A 20,857-nucleotide genomic window follows, 5' to 3' on the forward strand; every position below is an offset into this window, starting at 1 on the left:
TGCGTCCTAATACATCCCGTCTCAGAAGACTCAGGTAATTGGATGCAGCCTTGTTTGCCTGAACGACGTGGCAGCGGGACGCTCTGTAAAAGTGCGAGCCGAGTTGCATCAGGCTGCTCGGCCTCCCGTCGACCGTCAGCTCGCTTCTCCCCTGGCTGGGTGATTGGGAGCTTCTGCCGTGTTGGCATCCCTGCCCGGCGCTGCTGGAAGGACCTTACCGCACCGCCGATTAACGTTTTACCCCCACACTGTGTCTTTTGTGAGTTATTAAAACTCTTGCTTTTATTCCCTCCAGGATTGATTAAGAAGCAGTTGCCATAGCGACGTGTTGGCAGGGGACCGAGATAAGCTGTAATGGGTCTCCTGGCGCAGTTGGGTCTCCTGCTGTGGAAGAACTTTCTCCTCAGACGAAGACAAAAGGTAGTTTCTCTCTCTCTCCGCCCCACCTCTTGCTGTCTGTCTGTCCCTCAATCTCTTCGCCCTCCCATCCCTGCAGCGGAGCATCCTCGCCTCCGAGCATCCACAAACTGGAAGCTGGAGTCAAAGGTTGAGATGTGAGTGATGTCTGCATTGGCATTGCAGACACTGTATGTGGAGGAGGAGAAGAATGAAGGATCTGCTAACCTTCGACCGGAGCGCTTCCCCTGCCTTCTCTCCCCCGCAGGGGACACTGTCAGGGCCTATCACCTCCTGTTTCTCCCCCTTACTGCGTCATCAACCAGTGCAGCTGGTTGACCCCTTGCTGACCTCTCCTTGCTAACCTAACTGGTCAGTTCCAGCAGTTGTTACCCTGAAGGATTCGTGAAGCTACAAACTGTGGTGCCCAGGTTGGCAACAGGGGGCGTAGTGGTTAGAGCTGCCGCCTTAGACTCAAAGGTCCCAGGTTCGAATCCTGCCTCCTGCTGTCGTATCCCTGATCAAGGTACCCTTATCTGATCTGGTAACAATTACCCAACAGTGAGGTCAGCGCAGGTAACTGCAGGCCCGGTACAGTAATACCTCGCCCTACGCGTTGTTTCGTGTTGCGTCGATTTCGACTTTACATCGGTTTTTGTTAAATATACATGAGAAAATACAATTCGTCTTCAGTCGGTTGACGCGACTTTACGTCGGTCAGCCGAAAATATTAAAAATTGTTAAAAACTTAAAAATCACTTAAAAACAAAAAAGCGTAAAATCAAATAAAAATAAATGTTAAAATTTATAAAATAATATATTGTAATCTATAAAATCAATTAAAAGCTTAAAAATAAAAAAAAAAAAAATGTCTTATTTACCTGCCGTTCGGGGCCAATAACGTTGAGCTTTTTTTTGTTTTGCTTTTTCTTTACTTTAGCATTAATTGAAATATATACACTTAAGGGGAATGCTTATTAGGGGTTTAGACGGGGTCTAAATCGGTTTTTTCGGGGTTATTTCGTTTTCCGTCGTTTTTCGACTTAAGTCATGCCCTTTGCAACCAATTAACGAGGTAGGGCAGGGTATTACTGTACTCTGATCAAGGGTCCTACAGCAGGATTCGAACCTGAGACCTTAGATTACAGGTGGCCCCAAGAGGAGGACTAGGGCCCCCTGCGTTTGAAAGTAGAGTGTTGTCAGTAAGACACCAGTGAATTGTTCTGGTCACTACTAAACCTGTTACCCTCCTGCCTCAGTGGGGGTCCCCCATGCTGCCCCAGGCCCTTTTCCAGGTGGCTCTATTAAACTGTGGAGTAATTGCAGCACAGAAAGGAAGCCACCTTATTAAACACTTTATCGACAGGGGTGGGAGCTGAACGTGGGGCCCTGCATCTGGCCCCCTGGGGAAAATTCCCCCTCTGGAACAAAAGAGAACTAATGAAGTGGATGGAGGACGTCAATCGCAGCAAACATCGCCTTCATTATCTGTTCTCGTTGGCGCCCTGCGACCTGCCGATCTGCAACACAGTCCACAGAAGAACGTAAAAATATCCTCTGCAGTGTGTCTCAGAGCACCCCGTGCCCCCTGGCCCCTTCTTGGAGATCTACATAGATTTTCACAGAGGCTGAAGATCCAATTTTATCGCAGCTTTAAGGAAGGACTTACCAGGGCAAATTAAGAAGAATTATAACTCCGAATGTGCGTTCAACAGGAAGAAAAAACTTGCAGCTCTAGATAAGGTGTCCTACTGGAATATAAATTCACTCCCTCATCTGTTAGATATGTTTACCGGTGACAGTAGAGCTGGACATCGTGATCAACATGAAACGGAAAAAAAGTCGAAAAGCACTTTGCATCATTCCATACGTGGGGAGATTGTCTGCCACCGTAATGTGACCTTTAAGTCCGGAACCGTAGGGCTCTGAGGATCCCACCATTGCTTAGATTCCTTCCACAGAGATTTAAGGGAACTTGGGGCGCTTCTGAAGCCGATAAATGAAAGCATTTCATGCAGTCATCTTTGGGATGAGTTTAATTGCTTTTTAATTACGTTCATGCTTTGTGCAGCTACTGTATATTCGTATATTAACTCATTAGCATGCACTCTTCATACATGAATAAGAAAAAGTTATTCAAAATATGGGACGGCTAGTAGTGTAGCGGTTGGGACCCAAAGGTCCGAATTCGATTCTCACCTCCAGTACCCTTTAGCAAGGTACGTACCCTAAATTCACACATCGTCTGAACTGCTTGTCCCATATGGGGTCACGGGGAGCCGGAGCCTAACCCGGCAACACAGGGCGTAAGGCTGGAGGGGGAGGGGACACACCCAGGACGGGATACCAGTCCATCGCAAGGCACCCCAAGCAGGACTCGAAGCCCCAGACCCACCAGAGAGCAGGACCCGGTCCAACCCACTGTGCCACCGCACCCCCCTTACCCTAAATTGCGCCAGTAAAATTATTCACCTGTATAAATAGGTAAATACTTGTAAAATAGCTTAACATTGAAGTCACTTTGGAGAAGTGTCAACTAGATGAGTAAGTGTAAACAAAAGTCTTACAAGATTTACAATATGTGACTTCATATTTTTAATTAACTTTGTGCTGCATTGAATTGAAAATAACTTAAAATTTGTCATCTCCACAAATCACTGTTCAGTGCTCATTGTTGGCAGATTCATCCCGTAAACATATGCAATATTCCTCATCTTGTTATCGATCACTGACACTCAGCAACAGCAGATAGGAGCTGTAAACACTGTGGAACTGAGTTGAACTAAGGTGGTCACACACTCCTATTCTGTTTGGGTGCTCTTTACTGCCACCTGCTGTCTCGGGGGAGGGGTTTTCCTTAATTCTGACGACGTGCACCACGGTAATTTAAAGAGAACACTTCACTCTCCAGACTGCAATCACGGAGAGACATGCTGAAGTGTAGATGGTGTTCTCCACACGGAAGCTGACTTTGCACTTGGGTTCTTCCCCTTGTCTAATGGAGAGCTCTGAGTGCGGCGGAACATCTGCTTGTCAAACATTTGCATATTTTACCGTCTGAGAGGCTCCTTCACAGGTACGCCTTGTCCTGCGAGAGGACTGTGACGAATATGAAATTATCATTCACACGGAACCCCTCCATCTGTGCTCCGCCAGGCTGTCACAGGAGAGACGCGCTAACGGCGTTTCCCGCATGGCGGCGGTGGCCCGGCCTCGGGTATTGGCTCGTAAACAGTGCGACAGGTGGCCTCCGAGGCCACGCCCCTCCCCAAGCGCGCGCTCATTAGCCTAATTGCGCTCAGGTGCGGCCAATTTAACAACTGCGTACGACGACACTGGAGAGACGACGGAGTGTTACCGCTGGCGTACATTTGTTCTGTAAGAGCGAAGGAATAATAAAACTTTAGCGACAGTGCTGTATGTGAGTGATGGTAGGCCTAAGCGTTGTACTGTCAAAGATGGTCTTGGACCAATTTTAACATCAATGAGATCAATGAGAAATGCGGGAAAGCCTCACCGGGGCTTCCTTTCCGTGCGGCACACCTTTGTTTCCAAACAGAGTTCTTCTTTAGTTAATGGGCAGCAAACAAGCTCAGGAGGCTTCGCCTGTTACCGTGGCAACCCGCTCACAGCGTCCTCCGTCATCCCGCAGGTGCGTCTACTCATCGAGCTCATCTGGCCCCTCTTCCTCTTCTTCATCCTGGTGTGGGTGCGCTCGACCAACCCGCCCATCTACCAGGGACAATGTGAGTGAAAGAGAAAGTAAAACACCTTGTTTCGTACACGTCCTGGGAATCACAGACAGCGCAACCCCAGCATCACCGAGTTCTGATCGGCAAAGCCGTGCTCAGCTGTGTCGACATGCATGCAGAGGTGTCCCTCGCTGAGCCCGAGAATTTGCATTTAATTTTTATTAATCAATATACATTATATAAGTGATGTTATGGCAAAACATGCGAGCTGCATCACATGGTTGCCAGATGAACACGCCGCTGTTTCCTCAGGCCATTACCCTAACAAAGCCATGCCGTCGGCGGGCGTGTTGCCATGGCTACAGGGCATGATGTGCAACATGGAGAACCCCTGTGTGAACCATCCCACTCCGGGAGAAACACCCGGCCAGGTCAACAACTTCAATTCATCGCTGTAAGTGCGGCGTCAAGGGGTCGCGCCTTCCTGTGTAGCGCATAATTTGTTGTCTTTACGTCTAATTGATGATAATTTACTCACTGTTACTCCGTTGAGGCCATGGAAATGCCCTTGACTCTAATTGTTTCATTTCTTGCTTGTTCAAAGTATATTCAGACTTAATTGTGCATTAAATCTGTTAATGTGATGAAATTTCAAGTTATACGGGTTTTGTGTGTGTGTGTGTGTGTGTGTGTGTGTGTGTGTGTGTGTGTGGGGGGGGGGGGGGGGGGGTCTTTTTTAGAAGTTCACATGAAGAAAAGAGACAAAATAAGCTGGAAAGCAAAATTTTGATTGCTAACTTTTCCTGCGTCTTAAAGCATAAAGCAGCTGGAAATGTGGGATCAGATGTGTGTTGCTGATGCTCTTTCCTCCCATCTGCTAAATCTGTTCTTTGTGTGTGTGATCGATCTTCCTCCTCGTACCCAGGATCAGCGGGGTGCTGCAGGAGCTCCCCTCATTCATAATGGATGCGTCCGTCCTTAACAAATACCAGCAGCTCTCAGAGGACATGCAGCAGTGGCTGCGGTTCGCGCGCAGTCCCAGCCCTATTCACGGTAAAGGTGTTTTGCATACACACACACACACACACACACACACACTCGCATACATACGTTCACCACTCTGCGATGAAGCCAGACACACACACACACACATTTTCAGAACCGCTTCTCCCATACGGGGTCACGGGGAACCGGAGCCTAACCCGGTAACACAGGGCATAAGGCCGGAGGGGGAAAGGGACACACCCAGGACGGGATGCCAGTCCGTCGCAGGGCACCCCAAGCGGGACTCGAACCCCAGACCTACTGGAGAGCAGGACTGTGGTCCCACCCGCTGCGCCACCGCACCCCCTGAAGTCAGACATGTTCTCACAAATAAAAAAAAACTAAAATCAGATCGGGCTGAGTAACGTCCATTATTCATAAAAAATTCTTCAATATTTGATATGGGAACTTTAATTTTTGAACTTATTTGTTCATCCATTCATTTATTTTAAAATATAACAACCAAGGCAAGCTGCCTGCTGCCATTTCCCATAAACTGCTGAGAACACCGGATTATTTACGACATGATTTGCATTAAGGACTGGCATGTTGTTTATCTATATAGTTTGTTTAGCTGATGATATTCATATTTTCATTAGGGAGCTAATTTACAAATGGCCAAAGGTCTGTGGGCGGTGGGGACGAAACAACACCTAATGTTAATTAGCATTTTAAGGTCACGCGCTTGTAATACCGCAGATTGAATCCATCAGATATGTGGACGGAGGAATAATTAATGAGGAATATAGTGTGTGCCGCCGTTTCCCTGCAGGTCATTATGTGCAGGGACACAAAGGGACGTCAAAGCGCACGGCGGCGCTGCTGATTACCCATGATTAGAGGAGGCGGGGACACGCGCTCCTGCCTTTCCGCACGGAGGTCCCTAAAGCCACGGCAGACCCGCTCCGTGTGACGGGGAGCTGCCGTCGCCTTCCACAGCTGATGCACCAGTTGTTGATTATAATAATTACACGAGGAATACGGCAAGTTAATGTGAGATGTGCTCCGACAGGACCAAAACGGTCACTCGCGAAATTGCCGCTCGACTTCTCCTGTTTAATAAGGGCCCAGCGAGTTTCAATTTAGTCTCAAAGGCCTTAGATCTTTGCGGCAGCCTTTAAGGTCCGAAGGTAAATATAGCGAACAATTTGAAACTGAACCATATTCTTTCGCCGAGCTAATGATAAGTTTTACCTGGGCCAGGAAAGTGGCGAAGGGTTGGAGTTGCATCACAATTTCACAACCTTCCGCTTCGGGAGTCGAAAGGGGGAATCGAACCCGGTCACCGGGTCCTTGCCGTGCAGCCTCACTCCCTTCAGACTCCCGCATCCACCCAGGACTAAATTAACCAACGGCTCTGCACCGCAGTCCACCGAGTCTCCCTATGGTGTCTCCACCTCTGGAGAAGTTTGGACTGGCAAACGGAGGGAAAGAGACACGGTTTCCCCTCGCCCGCTTCAGCACGACCAAACCTTTACGAACATAGCGGCTGTGTTTGCGGCGACGAAGGGAGGCGGAGGATCTGAATCTAGGAGAAGATGCTCTAGAAGTGCTAGGAAATAATCATGACCTTTTATTTCTTAAATGAAGTGAAAAGAGCATTTTGATGGCGATGGAGAAGGAGCCAGTAAGAAGAGCTTCAGTGTGGAGATCGAGTGTTGGGGGTACTCTAGTCACCCCAATCTCTTTGTTTTTACTGTGTGAACTAGAGATAGTTAGATTTAGGTATTGATGTGTTTCTAAAACTACACCAGATAAACATGACAAGGGTTATAAATGGACTGAGGAGGAGTTACTGTATAAATGAAATCTTGAGATGGATGAACTGGGTCGACCGAGCTTGTCTGTGTTTTTTTTTTTCCCCCCTTAATGTACCGCAGCTGATGAAAAGAGGTTCAGTTGCTAAAAAAGAATGAAACAAACTGCAAAATAAATCAGAAATACTTATGCGAACAAGATTATGTGGGATCGTGCAGTTTATTTTGTTTGATTTAGGATTCGAACCACTCTTGTACTGGTGTTGTACTGCAGCCCACAGGGGCAGACTGATCCCGACCAGCTGACCCCACTTGTCCCTTTACCTGTTGCTCAGGTCAATCCGTTCCTCCGAGGAGCCTTTCGAAGGACAACGAGTCGTTCGCCACCTACCTGACGAGAAATCTCTCGGTTCCAGATGCTGCTGCAGAGAGAATGTCCACAGGGGTCCGTTTCAGCCAGGTAGGTCTCAACCGAATGGAAGGTTAGGTGGGTGGATGGGAGATGGGGGATGGGGGGGCTGTCCCCACCTGCCATGAAACCGAGAGGCAGGAGATGGAACGCTACAGACCCACAACAGGGTCTCCAGTGCAACACGCACAGAAGGTGTGTGTGAAGTCACCCCGCACTTGGGAGTTTGTTGTCATATGGGGAAAATGGAATTTTATATTCTGTGTCATCATTGTGTGGCGTTTCATCGTTTCTCACGCTGCGCAGCTACAGGAAGTGACGGGATCTTCAGTAGGCATCCTATAAATGATGGATTTAGCCCACAGTTATGTAGCACCGCATTTTCCCCTGTGCACAGGTGGGCTGCGGACAGGTGGGACGCTGCTAAAGCTGATGTGGAGGAGCGGTGTCGCCACTAAAGTGTGTGTTCTCATCCCATGCATGTGATCACAGTGGTCGGTGGTTTGCAGAGAACCTGCTGCAAAGTTCTGCCTCTTCTTGGCACCGGAACAGAGACGGTGCCCGAAATTAAGCTGCTGAGGCTTTGCAGGTGGTTCAGTGATTCGCTGTGGGATACGAGCTCCTCCACAACAAGGCCAGGTGATGGAGAATGATATTAGATGGGAAGCTGAGTAACTGGCAAAGATAGGTGCCTGAATGTTTGGTTCACGGGTCACGAAAGGGTTGGAGAAAATGTTGGAAACACCAAACCGTGTCGGTCTTCCGCGTGAACGTCAGTCCTTCTTGGGTGTTTCCCATCAGTCCTCAGCGCGGAGAGTTGGAATCCCGGACCAGGCTAAACATCTCCGTCCAGGTGATCTGAGTCCCCTGGTGTTTCGCACCTTCAGCTGAGAACGTGTCACGTTTTCGCGAACATGGTGTTGATGTTGGCTTGGATACCGCAGAAGGGGAACTCGCAGAAAGCGCTGGAAGTTCACTCGTCGTTTACTGGCCAACAAACCATTTTCTGAACCGATCAAAGGATGTGCTCGACCGCCACCCAAGTTCACAGATACACCTGTGTTCTGCCCCCGGGTGACGGCCCTCGGCGCAGCCGGGAACCTGAAGACCGTCCCATGCAACACTAAGGCCCTTGAGCAGTACTTTGAGTTTGACTTGCTGTCCGACAGGGATACGTTCCGGAACATAAGCTGCCACCGCAGCTGAGGGAGGTTGCGGTCGCGGTTCAGCGAAACCTGAACACGGGAAGCCTGGTAACTCACGGGGATGGCTGGTAGAGTAGTGGTTAGTGCTGCTCCCTTTGGATCCCAAGGTTGGAGGTTTGATCCCCCATCTGACTGTAGTACCCTTGAGCAATGTACTTATCCTAATTGCTCCAGTAAAATTACCCAGCTGATGAATGTGTAAATAGTTGTAACGTTACCGTTGTAACTTGCTTTGCATGAGAGCATCAGGTAAATGTAGCTCCTGCTATAATCTGTGTGTCTGGAGAGGAGTGTGTGTTTGGTGTCATGCAGGTCTCATCAGGGCTGATATTGCTTATTCAGAAGCAAATCAGTTCTACGCGAACAGAACTGTTAAAAATAACAGTGGCAAAGCCTTGTTTGTTTATTTACATTGAAGCCGATCAGAAATACGGTACAGGTGCTGTATCATTCTCAGTAATATAAATGCTGTGCTGGAGTAAACAAACACTTCTGTTCATAATGAAAAGGAGAGGATTAATGTAACAGCCCAGGTGAGGAGCATGCATTGAGCCGTGGGGGGTGGAGGGGGGTGGATGTGGCGGCGAAATATTTACCTGTTCCTCCAGGTCTGAGCTGAAAACAACAGCAACACAAACTCAAGAACAGTGAGGAAAAGATGCTCTTTGTTGGCAAATGATAAAAAATTAATAATGTTTTGAATTTAAAATGGGCCCGGCTCTGTCATATATTTTTCCGAGGTACAGAAATGAATATTCACGAGACAGAAAGATCAGGGGAGGTCAGCGTGGGGGTGACGCTGCGCGCACTTATACGCCGTAGCCTCGGGAAGACTTGCGGTGCTGCTTGACGGCGGCGATGTTCTGCTGAGAGTATAAGTGGCTTTGAGAGGTGTCTGCAGAATCGACACCATCTGACCCACAGCTGCCCACAACCAGACCTCAGCTCGGCTCCGACGGCCACGGGTTCGGACCCCAAGAGGGAACTGACCCCAGTGTCAGTAAAGTACAAAAATGCTTTGCTTTAAGGACGGTAACGGTTCTGTGGTGGCACAGCAAGTAGCGCTGGTGCCGCACAGGTCCAGGGCTCTGGATTCAGACGTGGGTTTGAAATTGACTGAATCTGTGTCGAGTTTGCATGCTCTCCCCATATTCGTGTGGTTTTCCTCCAGGTGCTCTGGTTTCCTCCAACAGTTCAAAGACATGTGTTCCAGTTGAACTTGTTACTCTTAATTGTCCTTTGTGTGTGTGTGTATGTGTGTGTGTGTGTGTGAGAGAGAGTGAGAGAGCATATGATTGCTCTGTGGTGGATTGATGTCCTGTCCAAAATGTCCCCTGACTCACTCGCTACACTTCCAGGATAGACTCTTGATCTCCATGACCCTACAACAGACAAGTGCATATTAATACCTAGTGGATGAAGGAATGCATTTTCAAATAAGAAGTGTTTTGCTATTTGACCCCAACGTGGCCCATGATGACACACTGTCTGTTCCCTTTAACTGGGGAAGAGGGCTCTTGAGAAAAACACCGGAAACGGAATCTAATACAAATTCAGTGGGCAGAAGCCTTTGGTGTTGAGGAATAATTTAGATCCCAAAGGACAAATGGGCCTAATTGAGGCCCTTGATCTACGGTGTGCAGCAGAAATGTGGTAAATACTTGTTCCTCCAGGTACAGCCATAGGCTCCATTGCTGTGCCACAGGCAAAGTCTTAGGCAGGAAAAATGTGTGTGTCTGTGTGTGTGTGTGTGTGTGAGAGAGAGAGAGTGTGAGTGCTCCTCCATGAGGCTGCCATCGTGCTTATGATGCCATCTCATAATTTCGTATAAGCAGTGGTTTGGAATAAAGCACTGAGAATGTCTTGAGGTGTGTGCACGCACACACACACACAGACACACACACACACACACACACATACATTATGATAGATTCTTATTTAATGCGATGCAATGCAGCCGAGACCATCTGATCAAGCTGCTCTGAATGAATGGAGGACTCATCTGATTTACTACCTTTGTGCGCAGCAGAATATGCAGAGATACACACTGCCTACGTATATTTACATAAATTGCATGTTTGAGTGGTTTTTTTGTTATTGTTGTGAGTGAAGTGTTTCCTGGTACTAACGGACAGTTCTTCACGCAGCCTCCATCTGCTCTCGATCCCGGCCTTGTGGACAGAACCGCTCAAGATGCTCTGCCCTTAGCGAATGAGGTTGGTTCTCTTGTCCTTCTGAAAACCGGCCGGTCACTGCAGATAAACTGAAGCCGAGGTGTGAGTTTTCAGCGCGTGTGTAGATGAGCACGGAAGGTTTGCTTGCATTCAGCCGAGCGTCTCTCGTCACACAGCTCTCCCGGCTCCTGCGCTCTCCGCTGGGGGACGCGGCTGCTGCGCCGGACCTGAGGAGCGATGCTCTCGGCAGCCTGAGCCTGCTGCTCTGCGGGACAAATGCAGAAACTAACTCCTCGGGAACGTCTCGACCTGCTTCTGCCCTTCACGCCAACGGAACAAAGAGCAGCATGAGCCCGATGCACCTTGGAGACGGAAACGGAAATTCAAGTACGTGTTTCTTCGGACGGGGTGGTTTGACCCCCATAAGGCGTAAATGGGGAGGGTCCTCCGTTCCTTCTGTAAAAGTGTGCTGAATACTCGGCGTTCCTTTGTGTGCTGCTTCGACAGCTACAGCTCAAAAGCCCTCAGTGGGGAGACTGGGGAACTAGCTGCATTTTTCAATGGTGAAAATAAGTCAGGAAATACACACACACACAGGCTGAAACCACTCGTCCCAAGTGGGGTCACAGTGAGCGAGAGCCTAACCCAGCATTGCAGGGCTGGAGGGGGAGGGGACACACCCAGGATGGGACACCAGTTCATTGCAAGGTACCCCAAGCAGGACTCGAACCCCAGACCAGTCAGAGAGCAGGACTTGGCCAAACCTGATGCTCCACTGCATCCCTCATAAAGTCATAAGACAGTTTAATATTTTTGTTACATTTGTATTTATTCATTTTGGGGCTGCTTTTCTCCAAAGTGACATGTATATTAAGCTTCTTCCAATTATTTACCATTTTTAAGCCAGTAAGTAGATGTATCAGTACTCAGCAGTAACTCTTGATCGAAAATACCCTCCGTGTTGGAGGTGGGATTCAAACCTGCAACCTTTGGATCCGAAGACAGCAGCTGTAAGCACTACACTACTAGCTGTCCCAGCGAAACACAGGAAAGCATGTTTACATTACAGAGAGTATGTTTGGTTTTTGGGGGTGCCGTGGCGCAGTGGGTTGGACCACAGTCCTCCTCTCCAGTGGGTCTGGGGTTCGAGTCCCGCTTGGGGTGCCTTGCGACGGACTGGCGTCCCGTCCTGGGTGTGTCCCCTCCCCCTCTGGCCTTACGCCCTGTGTTGCCGGGTAGGCTCCGGTTCCCCGCGACCCCATGTAGGACAAGCGGTTCTGAAAATGTGTGTGTGTGTGTGTGTGTGTGTTTGGTTTTTTTTGTATAATCCCAAAAGCTGATACTCTATCAGTAATTGATTTTCTTTTTTTTTTTTAAACTGCTAACAGCAACAAATTTTCACACCAGTTTAAGAGCCCTTATGTAAGGCGCTCAGAGATCGGTAATGGGAGTATCAACACGTGTACCGCGGTAATAGACAGTGCTGCGCATTGTGGCTCCAAACCCCTCTGGAGTTAATTTCTAAGAGTCTAAACATGAACAAACCCTTGCGCAGTGCAGCAGGTGATATATTGTAGTCCTTGGGTTTGGCGGCAACACACAAAGCAAGGGCCATCTCTCTCATCCCAATGTCCACACATGGGGACACCGAAAGCGCATGTGTCATTGCGCACCTTTGGACACCTGGGCGTCGCAGCTAGACACACACACACTGAAAAATGCTTGAAGAAAGCGGTACCGATGGCTCTGGAGCGATGAGCTGTGTGCGAGCAGGTGCGGTCCGGGGACGGGAGACGGGAGTGAGACGGAGCAAGAGGACGGGAGATGGACGGAACGAGTGAACAGCTGTCTGATGCTCGGTGGAGAAGGATGAGCGCTCTGATTTACACCCCACTCCCCCTTTTCATTGCCAGCGTTGCCCGCCTCGTGGGCCACCTCGGGGCTACACGTCTCGAGTGCAATCTCTTAAGGGACAGACTAATTAAAAGCCACGGAATCCTGCAAAGTTAATTGCCTGTTCTGTGAAAATCTGTAAACGGTTTTAATAAGCCGCCTCTCCCAGATTAAGGTTATAGCCCAAAGCGCATTCACACGGCATTTGCACTACAAATTAGCGAAACAATGCGCCATCCATTTTAAATAACCGTTCATGCCTTCCGCTGCCACATTCACGTCTGTAGCGTTCCCAAGCTCTACTACAGCAAAGCGTTTTTGTGTTTGCATGCGTGCAATATCTGTCCTGGGTAGGGGCACGCCCCCCTTGTACACTGTCTTTACTCATATTTTACTTTCGATGGGGTGCGGTGGCGCAGTGGGTTGGACCAGGTCCTGCTCTCCAGTGGGTCTGGGGTTCGAGTCCTGCTTGGGGTGCCTTGCGACGAACTGGCGTCCTGTCCTGGGTGTGTCCCCTCCGGCCTTACGCCCTGTGTTGCCGGGTAGGCTCCGGTTCCCCGTGACCCCGTATGGGACAAGCGGTTCTGAAAATGTGTGTGTGTGTGTGTTCAATGTAACCCCCCAGGGGGTGCACTTGTCAGATTTGCTTCCATCCATTCGAAGAGCCCATGTTTGAATCCCCCTGCTACTGTAATTTCCTTGATCCAGGTACTTGCCCTGAACTAATACAGTAAAAATGCCCCTGTTCTGTAAATACATAAATCAGTGTAGCCCAGTGTACTCTCCTCACATTCTTAGTCACATGGAGAGGCATTGTATAAATAATGATTGATTATTTCCTGGGGCCTAGAACCCCACACAACACCCTGTTCGGTTGCCATGTCTTCCATCTGCCAGGTCAACATGTGAGGCAGGGTTCGAAACCCTTATTAGTGCAGCGGCATCGCAGAAGCAAGGCGGACTTGGCTGAGTTTTCTCCTTTTTCCAAAGAGCCACGTGTGTGGGGTTGTTAGGTCCCACGCAACATGAGGCGCTTCGGAACTTTGTCAAAGAGGAGCGCGTGTGTCAACGAGTCCACACGTGTGAGTCCATATGTGGCCTTCATTTATTTTCCTCTGAAATGAGACATGAGAGGCCCAACTTGCCCCTGTGTTATTTCACAGCAGGGTTTAACAGTCAGTCACATTTGTCATAATAGTCAATGCACATTCTCTTCTGAGCCAATGAAAAATTTTAAATGTTTTCTAATTAATTTATTCCGTACATAACCTGTCCAGTGGAACTGATATGACAAGTGTATTTTGTAGGTCCTTTGTATGTTTCCTGTGACCTTTTTATAGAGCGTTAATATTTGTTAGTTTTCTGATATATTTTTTTAAGAACTATATATATAACTATACAGATGCTCCTCGACTTACGATGGGTCAGCTTACGATTTTTCGACTTTACGATGGTGAGCTGCCAATAGACATTCAGTAGAAACCATACTTCGAATTTTGAATTTTGATTTTTTTTTTTTTTCCCCGGGCAAGTGATATGCGGTGCCATACTCTCTCGTGATGCTGGGCAGCGGCAGCGATCTGCATCTCCCAGTCTGTCACGTAGTCGCTATACAGATAGCCCCCTGTATCTACGTTGTGTTTCGTGCATCCATAATGTCACAGAAACGCTCTCCTGTGTCTGCTGCTACTGGTGAGAAGAAGAGGAGGGCAATTACTCTTGAGGAGTAAATCAAGATAATTGCCCAGCATGAAGGCGGCAAGCCCATAATGGCCATCGAACGTATGCTGAGCTATGATGTTTGGTAGGTTAGGTGTATTAAATACATTTTTCACTTAGGATGTTTTTGACTTAAGACGGGTTTTGCGAAATGCAACCCCATCGTAAGTCGGGGACCACCTGTAGTGTATACATAATTCTAACCTATATTAACCCAATAAACCTCTGGAAAAACTAGTTTGCAAATGGCTAAATTACTTGTCCAAAACTTATCTTGAGGAAACTGAAGTTTATTTTTGCCCCAAATTCTAAGTACAAAAATGGTTAATCTTTTAATTCTGTGTCCTTCAAATTGTGCTGGTCTTTTTGGTGCACTTCAGCAACATTTGTACCCGTGTTTGGAAAGGCAGACAGGTGACTGAGTGCCTGAGGAACCTCTTTTTGCTTCTGGAGTCCCGCAGGGCTCTGTCCTGGGGTCACTTCTTTTCACTCCATCAATATGATGTCAGTTTTCCCCAGTGATCTCAAAATACTTGTATGCTCTTTAACATTTTAAACCGGATGACTAACAACTTTCTTACATCAGGATAGGACTGAATTTTTAATACTGGATCCTAAAATATGTAAAGAAAATGATGAGGAAATTTTTAATACTGGATCCTAAAATATGTAAAGAAAATGATGAGGAAATTTGACATCAAGTGCGAAGCGAAAAATCACAGGGTTATTTTGGATTCCAAATTGGGTTTTAAGCTACACATTGATTACATAACCATAACAGTTTTTTTTTTTCCCCCCAATTTGTGGAACATTGCTGGAGTAAGTCCATTATTTTCAAATGATGCTAAGAATTCGTCACATGAAAAAAGGACACCAATAGACATCTACTGGTACAAAATATTGCCACAACTATTTTAACTTGAGCATGGAAGAGAAACCACATTTCATCACTTCTGTCACATTATTTTGTCAGTTTTCCTGTGGCTCCGTGGACCTCTCCATTTAGCGTGTATGTACAGTATATTTTCAAAAGCCTGTTTGTATAAATCCGCAAGACAAACATAAAACCGCAGAGACATTAAAGATTGCGTGGCTCCTCCGGGATGTGTAAATGCAGCTTTAAAAACCGCTCACAGCATCTATATTGTATTTGAAACATGTGACGGCATTTCAAAGAATTCAGAAATTAAATTCAGTATATTTATTAGATTTGTGTCTTCATTTAAGAATAATGGAACAGAGCACTGGCTTGAAGAAGAAAAAAAGCAGACTTTATTCTTGTGACAAAGATGTATCACTGTTTATGTGTGAGGTGTCTCACTTGCGCTGGTCCGCTGCCATCTGTTGTTTACCGCCGTCTGTCTGCTGGGGACACGGGGCCCCATCTCACAGCGAAGCGCCGCTAATGAACACACACGGTGTGTTTTGTTTTCTCTCAACCTGTTTCGCTGGGTGAAGGATGCTTGTTACCTTCATGCTTCCAAAATCTATATTTATGTGCTCCCTCTGTGTATTTAATGACAAAAATAAGTCGAGAAACAAATGGCTTTTTGTAGGTCGGGCAACCAAATAATTGCCTTCTAATTACCATGAAAACATATTAATTGCAAACTATCTGCCAGGTTATTTCATTAGAGTGAAGCCTTTTCGCCCTGAGCATCGTTTTTCTGCCACGTGTGATTTGTGACCGCTGTCCAGCTGGACCGAGTGTTGTCCCACCCCGAAGCACCAATGGGTGGTCCGGGCCTGAAGAGTTGCGCTTGTGTCAGGAACCTGAGGCCCCTGGGGGCCCATTCGCTAAAACATTCACCTGTGTGAGGTGCTGACGCTTACAACGTGAATTTCAGCAGAGAAGTAAGCGATAAATAAATGCATAAATGAATGAAAAAGTACTGCAGTGGACAGTCAGTCCGTTGTAATTCAAAGTTCACTCCTGAGTGAAGGGAACCCACCTGTACACCTTGATGGAGCAGCTGTTGTAGGGCAGGTGTAATACTGTGGCATTTGTTCAGTGGATGTTTCCACCCGTGCAGCATGTGTGTGTTGGTGAAGTGGGGGACACGTATTGTAATGGTCTGTCTTACTCCAATGAGACACCATGTGACCGCAGTGGATCTGTTTTTTAACGGGGGGCTCAGACAGAACAAAGCGCCCATGATTAAAGTGAGGAGGCGATGCTGATGCTGATAGAGAGATGCATCGTTTGTCCGTTCCTAGCGTCCCTCATCCTGAGTCTATTGCCAAGATCCAGAGGTGGACTGTGTGGACCACACTTGGGGGATCTCTCCCACCCAGGTCCTGGACATGTCTGCACTGCACTCATCTGGTTTGAAGGTGTCATTCATTAGTTCACATGGGGGAGACCTGCGTGTACAGTCTGGAAGAGCAGCAGGTGATCAATAATGCAGTTATGGATCGAGGAACTTCTAATATTGTTGTGAAAATAGGAGAAAGACAGAGCAGATACGGCGCACTGCTACCCTTAGACACAACATCTCAAATGTGATTTTCTTAGCCTGTGCAGAAATAATCCAGAAACGGTGTCAGCCAACAAAAAAAAATTGTATTATCTGTCTTTAAGAAAAATCATCTGCAGCTTTTTATTCTAAAAAAAATCTCAGCAGCGAATGTGTGTTTTCTCGTTCCCGAACTGCAGCCATGTCCTTCCTTTGGAAACTGCGTAAGGCATTTTGTAAGGCTCTGTTCTCTGAATGTTGGGCTTGCACACTGTACATGAGAGTTTTATGAGTCGTTCCCAAATGCCTCAGTGACCCGTCCTCAGTCTTGTCTGGGTTGATAAATAATTTTGTGGATTGCACTAAGTCCAACGTGCCTTGGGCAGGTCAGGTTCTGAGCGAAACTTCATTTCAGCCTCATGTTTCTCATCATCGAGCAGACACACTATGGTGGTGCGTAACTCTTGTGTGGTCAGTTCCTTAGCGCAACACTCAGACTCACTTTACAAATACACACACATTGGCTGAAGCCACTTGTCCCATATGGAGTCGTGACAAGCCGGAGCCTAACCTAGCAACACAGGGCATAAGGTTGGAGGGAGAGGGGACACACCTAGGACAGGACGCCAGTCCATCACAAAGCACCCAAAGCGTGACTCGAACCCCAGACCCACCGGAGAGCAGGCGCAGCCCAAACCCACTGCACCACCGCACCCTCTTTACAAGTACACTGGTACGGGAATTGTGTTTGTAACTCATTTTGTACATAACCCCAAAGTCACTTTTACTGCTGAGTCACAGTCAATAAAAAGGCGACAGCAGTCCCTCCATTTCTTTACTGTTTAGGTTCGAATAGATCGTAGCAATAGTAGATAAAAGTACTCTTTAAGGAGAAGGTATTTCAATTAGGATTAAGTAACAATAAAATGAAAACTGACATGAATAAAATAACGCCTTCTCCCCCACGCACTCCTACTCACTGCAGATTGCTCACCGATTCATCGTCTAAGCAGGTGCTGCGTTCTTTATCTTCTCATTAACACTGACTCTCAGGAACACCAGACATAAGCTGTAAACACCGTGGAAGGGAGTCGAATGAATGTGGTCCCACGCTCCAGATAAGCTTGGGTGCTCTTTAGCGCCATCTATCAAGTGGGAGTGTAAACACGGTGCGCGATCCCTGCGCCGCAGACGGAAATTTTATAAACCAGATAAGGGAAGAAAATGCTATTAAAACTTTCACGGAACAGATTAGGCCCATTAAAGCACGTTTATTTAGATAACGGCGCATGCATAGTGAGACGGTGCCTGCAGTTCCCGCGGAATGGTACAGTCCTCATATAAGGGCACGTCGGGGGGAAAAGGAAAAATCTGAAAAATGTGTTTGTCTATGAACAAGTAGCTCATTAAGAAGCGAAATAAATAAATGCAACTGTTGGACAGCTGAGGTTAAGAACCTTCCTGTTGGGTAACAGAGGAGTGTGGTGGGTGGAACTCGAGCACTACAGAAACCCAACTAACTGTGTTACGGCAGAAATGAGCTGATTTGTTGTCACATTAATAGTTAATTATCGCAGCTCTTTGTTTTACACATTATCCTCTTAGTAATATTCTTTCAGTGGAGAGATTAATCTGAATATTCTCGCCCTGAATGTCCAGGGTATTATCTTCTCTGAGCTGTTATATGACTCACTTACCAGTTTTTACAATGACTGTTATTTAATTTTTTATTGCATTACCATTTATTCTAATTTCGCTGCTCGGAGTCGTGACATATGGCCTGTGTGATATAGGGCATTTAAAGTTCTTCCGTCCTTTGGTTATTCTTATCAAAGTATAGTTTCTACTGAACATTTCTGTTCTTTGTTCTTAAAGCTTTAGTGCTGCAGTGGTAGAACAGAGGACCATGTGAGGATATTGGCTTCCCACTGTTATTGGAGGCAATATTATTTCTCACTGACCGACACTTTGCTTATTGTCTCTTGTCCAGTACGGGTTCTTCACAAATAAGTTTTTTTAAGTTTCCTCCAAAATCTGCTAAGATAATAAAGTCTGCTCTACACTCAGCACTAAAAGTTTGCCCCCCTCCCCCTTTTATGCTTTAAATAATTCCTTCTCTTTGGAGCTCACAGGAGCCCAGATCTGAGTGCGTTATTTTAATACTATTATATTTAAAGTGTGTTTTAAGCCTTTAACATTTAGTAGCTGATTTTTATTATTGTTTTTGACTAACAATGTATAATTAATCTCCTTTATGAGGCTCAGATGTTTCATTTATTTAATTTATTGTTTTTTTTTTTTTTTTAATTTTTATCTTTTTTATTTTCACACCTCCCGCCCCCCCCCCCCCCCCACACACACACACAGCTGCCTTCTGCCAGGTCCTTAATGCTTCCCTGCAGAATGTTCCCGCACTCCGCTATGTGTGGAAGACATTTCGCCCCCTGCTGCAGGGGAAGGTGGTCTACACACCAGACACTCCAGCAACACGGATAATCATAAAGGAGGTAAGGAACACACACACACCCACGCGTGTGCTTAAACACACGTACTTGAGTTCGTACAGTCGCAAGCATTCATACTTATTGAAACGCTATAACACACCCTCACTTGGCTCAGCCCACACATCCGTACGACACACAGATCCACATTACTGGCACAAGTGAGAAGTGCAATTTCAATGACACCCTGGAGAGCAGGAGCTGGGCCATATGTGAGGACCTAGTAAATTACCTTTTGTTCTATTCCTGCTGAAACCCAGAGATATAGATATATAGGTGGGTAGGTAGGTAGGTTGCTAGGTCGCTAGATGGGTAGGCAGGTATGTATTTAGAATGATTAATAAATAGATACACCGATAGATAGGTAGCTGGGTTGTGTGGATGTCGTGAAGGATGAGTCATGGGGGGGGATGCTGTGCTCAAGGTGAATGTTTCGCTGACGTCTTGGAGCGTGATTGTCAAGAAGACATTGAACTCCATGTCACACCTTCATAAACGCTGCAAAATGCCAGAACGGACTCATGAGTATTGATCCCCATGCTGAGACGCATCACAAGTCAATTGCGTCTTTGTCGTGTGAACAAGAGATGACGGAACGCCGTCGCTCTCCGCCGTGAAAAACCCGCGCGGGACGCGGCGCATCGGGTACACCGCACTTTGGGAAGCTTCTGAACTTCGCTCGTGCAAATATTCAATCATGTATTTTTCATAAATTTATTTAAAATATGTAGGCCACTATGATAATAAGTGGGGAGGGGAAATGAAGACGCTCCAAACTGTCTGGCCAGAGAAAAGGGCAGCAACGGCATACAGTAAAGGGCCAAGGACGGCAGAGGGACGCCGTCCCCGGCAAACAGCTAAGCTCCAGGATGTTCTCGTCGGACCATCTTCTCGGTGGCCTCCTACACCCTCCAAGGTGCGAGAAGCATTGCTGTTCCTGCCGGATGCTGTGGGCCGGGCGGGATTGTATCCTTCCGGCAAGAACTCGGCAAACGGCGTCGTCTCCTGGTTCGGCAGCGCACATGTGAGGAGTGTAGATAAGGGCGTCGAACGGCGAGAGGAGAACATCAAAGCACTTGTGTTTGCTCGCACAGCTCTCTAATATATTTTTCTTATGAGATTTACTTTTTGAAGTTGACATGGAATTGAGCTCTTTATCTCTCTCCTGATTGCGTTTCACTCAATATAATAATTATGGAAAGTGTGCATGTGCAGAGCAGAGTGCAGGAACTTCCTTCTTTGTCCCACTGGTCATTATCAATGGACTCGTGTTCAAACAAAGGTCATCGACACCTGAACCGATCCAAACGCCTACAGGAAAAGGGCGACCGATCGATGACCTATAGAAAGTGTATTTCTAGGAATATATTCATAACTGCAGTGATTTATTACTAGCGCAGACCTGTCTATGATTATGTCCATTTGTCCAGAGTGGGGAAACAGTACAAGTTGTAGTACCTGGGTTTGAATCCCGCTTCTTGCTCTAGTTTCCTTGATCCAGCTACTTACCCTGAACAGTAAAAATTACCCAGCTCTATAAATGGGTGAATCAGTGTAAGTAGCTCAGTGTACAAGCCTCACACTCTTAGCAACGTCGGAGCAAAGTGTCAG

General features: G+C 47.0%; 1 protein-coding gene across 1 annotated transcript in view; it reads left to right on the forward strand.

Annotated features, from left to right (window-relative positions):
* The first annotated feature begins 354 nt into the window (after positions 1–354).
* The window catches only part of LOC108938700 (ATP-binding cassette sub-family A member 1), a 115,390-nt gene continuing 94,887 nt past the window's right edge, over positions 355–20,857 (forward strand). The window contains 7 exon segments of the mRNA XM_029251896.1: positions 355–420; positions 4,049–4,142; positions 4,401–4,542; positions 5,014–5,141; positions 7,225–7,349; positions 10,854–11,064; positions 19,113–19,252. Of these exon segments, the coding sequence (XP_029107729.1) occupies positions 355–420; positions 4,049–4,142; positions 4,401–4,542; positions 5,014–5,141; positions 7,225–7,349; positions 10,854–11,064; positions 19,113–19,252 (906 nt within the window).

The sequence above is a fragment of the Scleropages formosus genome, chromosome 5, assembly GCF_900964775.1.
Source record: "Scleropages formosus chromosome 5, fSclFor1.1, whole genome shotgun sequence".
NCBI classification, from domain to species: Eukaryota; Metazoa; Chordata; class Actinopteri; order Osteoglossiformes; family Osteoglossidae; genus Scleropages; species Scleropages formosus.